The following is a 3,768-nucleotide window of genomic DNA, read 5'->3' on the forward strand; positions in this document are numbered from 1 at the left end:
ATGTATCTTTAATCTATGTATCTCTCTTTAATCTATCTATCTATCTTTAATCTATCTATCTTTCTATCTATGCGTGTGTATGCTTGCCTTTCACCCTAGGTCAAGAGGGCCCCAGTCTAGATGCCGCTATAGCCTTCTTCTTTTTACATTTCTTCCTTCCTTCGTTTTTCCCTCTTCCTTCCTTTCTTAGCTCTTCTGTTCTTCCTTTCTTTCTCACTCTTTCTTTCTTTCTTTCTCACTCTTTCCCCCTCTTTCTTTGTAGATATCTTGATTCTGAGAGACTTTCAGAAGCTTCATATACGATGATCCATTTCTTTTGCTCCCAAGTGGCTCTCGCTGTCTGTCCCCCTTTAACCTCTTCCTCTTCTTCTTTCTCTTCACATGGCACATCTCTACGAACCCGCCGAGAAAGAAGGAGAGAGAGTGAGCTCTCTCAATCCTTCTCTTCTTCTTCTTCTTCGCATCTCCATCCAAGCCATCCTTTTCTTCTTCCCTTCAAGAAGCGTCTTCTCAAAGGTGCTGCATGCGAAGGGGACGGAGCGTTTCTTCATCTCCCGGCGCCATCTATAAACAAGAGAGAAGGCCATGCGCACCACCGCCACCCCCCATGGCGACGAGAGGAAGGAATAGAGAAGAAGAAGAAGAGGGGTCTTTCTACTAATAGTAGTTCTTCTTCCACTCGATTCGACGACAAAATGGACGGTGTGTGTAAGGAGATCTTCGCAAAGGGCCGTCGTGGTCTTCATAGTGGTGAAGGTGGTCCTTATAGGAAGAGTGAGAGAAGGCGAGAAGCTTGGAGAGATTGCCCAGCCTCTTCTTCTTCTTCTTCTTCGTCTTCTTTAGTTTTCTTTGGGTCTTCGATTTCCTTCCTTAACGGCCTCCATGATGTTTTGCAATACGTCGTTGATCGCGCGGCTCTCGGTGGCTCTTCAGCTGGGGGGACTGCAGGCGGAGAGCCACAGTCAGCTGGTAAGGTTTCCCTTCTCTTTCTTACTCTTTCCTTCTCTCCTTCTCACTCTTTCTTTATCTCCCCATTGTCCTTTTCTTCTTGTCTTCAGTTTCCTAGGTATGTGTGGAAGGGGGATCTTCGTATATGCGTAGAGGTCTGTGAATGTATGGATTCATACATACACACATAGACATACATGCATACACAGACATACATACATATTCATTCATACATGCATCACTTGCATGCGGTCTGAGAGAAGAAGACAAGAAGGTCGAAGAAGTTTCCATCTTTTCCTTTTATGGAGTTCATTCTCTAAGACAAGAAAGTTCTCTCTCTCTCTTTCTTCTTTTTCTCTCATTCATTCCTTCGCTTCAGCGTTGCTTTAGTTTTCTGCCGAGTGAAGTCTCGCCACTCGTCCCTTCACCCCCCCTGACCCTTTCTTTCCTCTTCTTCTTCTTCCTGCTTCGCCGTCCCTGAGCTCACCACTGGGGATCATAGTTGCTCGGGGTGTCTCTCTCTCTCTCTCTCTCTCTCGTTCGTACATCTTGACGTGAAGGGAGGTGCCTTTGATGGTCTCATGTGGCTGCCCCTTCACCTTCGCCGTTTTCTTTTCTTTTTCATCTTTCTGTCTTTCTTCTTTCTCGTTTGTAGGGGCTCTTCTTCCTTTCTTTGATATCTTCGGCTGGGCTTCTTCTCATGTGAATGGAGACGTTGATCCGTTTCATAAAGACTCTTCTTCAATGAATGAAGAGCAACAGAGAGTAATGGCCTCGGTCACTCTTCTTCTCCCAACTATACTGGTCGCTTGTGTAGCTGCTGTAGGCGCCACTTTGCGACGCCATTTTCATCGGCCTCATCTTCCTTCTTGTTCTTCTTCACGTTTCTCTTCTTCTTGCTTAGTAAAGGCTTCATGGAGAAGACAAAGAGGAGAAGAAGAAAGGAGTGCAAGAAGTGAGGAACGAAGCTCGAGAAGAAATGAAGAAAGTCAGAGCAATGGAACAAACGTCAGAAGAGAAGGAGACATCCTAGATGGATCTTCATATAGCAGCGATCACGCCACCCGTCTTTCTGATAGAGAGAAACGTACAGAATCTTCGTCTTCTTCTTCGTCAGTCCCTTTGAAGAAGAATGGTGCACCTCGGAGCTTCGATCCACTTGATATAGAACGGCGTGAAATCAGTGGCCGCAGTTCTCCGGCTTATATTCGGAGTGCTGAGACAAGAGGGGAGGGAGGTGAACAAGGAGGAGAACAAGGAGAAGGCGAGGGACATCATGATAGGAGGACATGGCTCGATGAAGGTTCAAGAAGCAGAAGAGGAAGAGAGCGAGAGGGGAAAAGGAGAGAAAGAAAAGAACAAGGAGAAAGTCATGGGGGAAGCAGAACAAGAGGAGAAGAAGAAGGAGGAGGAGGAGGAGGATTAGGTGTAGCTGATTTAGATGCGACAAGGAATGAAGAAGCGGTTCGGCTGAAAGTTACTGAAGTCATGGAAGTTCTCTTCAAAAGGTTAGATTTCTCTAGACCTCTTCTTTCTTCCTCTGTTTGATAGGATCTTCTCTCTCGGCTTCAAAAGAGAAGAAAGGGGAGGAGAACTCGAGTTGATGTGTCGGTGATGGCGGTAGGTATATGCCAGGAATGAGTATGAAGATACCGTAGTGTAGTAGTCTCCACTCTTAACAGACACATCTCTCTATCACACTTCGTGTGAGAAAATCCGTACTGTGCGGCATGCAAAACTCTTTCTGTAGATGCCTATCTATGTACTTTCAATCTATCTTGAATGATCTATCATTCGTCTACCTGTCTATCGTTAGTCTCTGTACCTGCCTCTAGCCCTCTATCTATCTATCTATGTATATATCTATCTGTCTGTTCATCTCTAACCTGTCTGCGTATCCACCTATCTATATATCTATCTTTAATCTATCTATCTATCCATCTGTCGTAAAAGCCGTCGTGACATTCACAGAGAAGAGTAAGCCTGGCCGCCCACGGTTTTCACTCACGTTCCTTCATGGAGGGAAGGAGAGAGGGTCGCTCATAGTTTTGTTTTTGCCGGTGTATGTACACCCGAACCTGTCTTGATTCGGCTAATATACGGGTCTGTGTTGTTCCAGTGTATATATGTACGTACGAAAGATATTGAGGTCACTAAGACTGTTCTCGTGTCGTATCTACTTCGAGAATCTTCAGTCCGTCCGGCGGTGCATCTCTATATGTGCATGCGTTAATGCATATACAGTATCTAAAACAGGATATTCTGTAGAATGTATATATAATATATATGTATATATATATGTACATGTATGTTTATATGTACATTGTGATGTAGTGAGTGGAGTTATCTTAAGGTCGTCGTTAACCCCATTGCTATATTTATCTTCTTCCTCTATCATAAATACTCTCTGTCCCACTGAGAATAACTCTCGCATGCAGTGATCGGTCACCTAGGTCTCTTCTCACTCGGTAGTCGCGACAATACCCTACACCTATCTATCTATCTATCTTTCCTTAGTCTATCTTTCTTTCTTTTGTCTATCTATCTATCAATCTCTTTTTGATCTACCTGTCTTTAATTATTCGTAATCTACCTATTTATATCAATTTTGCTATCTTCAATCTGTCTATGTCTCTCTCTATGTATTTTAGCTTTCCACGTCAGTTCGTCCAGAGCTGCCTAGCAGTGTGGGGTTTGGCTTTGAATGGAGATCGAGAGAAGATTGGAGCTCTTCTCTTCATTCTCAAACAGATGCCGAGTGCAGTTCTCACGTAAGTCTGGGGTGAGCCGCACGAGAAGAAGAAAAGAAAGAAGAAACGA

At 44.3% G+C, this 3,768-nt stretch overlaps 1 protein-coding gene across 1 annotated transcript; it reads left to right on the forward strand.

Annotated features, from left to right (window-relative positions):
* Positions 1-171: 171 nt before the first annotated feature.
* On the forward strand, positions 172-3,717 carry CSUI_006035 (n-terminal domain-containing protein; the record flags this gene model as incomplete). The annotated part of the gene is made up of 3 exons (XM_068066200.1): positions 172-969; positions 1,604-2,456; positions 3,600-3,717. Coding segments are annotated over exons 1-3 (1,638 nt in total), but the record flags the coding sequence as incomplete, so codon positions are not given.
* Positions 3,718-3,768: the final 51 nt, after the last annotated feature.

The sequence above is a fragment of the Cystoisospora suis genome (assembly GCF_002600585.1).
Source record: "Cystoisospora suis strain Wien I chromosome Unknown contig_3015, whole genome shotgun sequence".
Classification (NCBI taxonomy): domain Eukaryota; phylum Apicomplexa; class Conoidasida; order Eucoccidiorida; family Sarcocystidae; genus Cystoisospora; species Cystoisospora suis.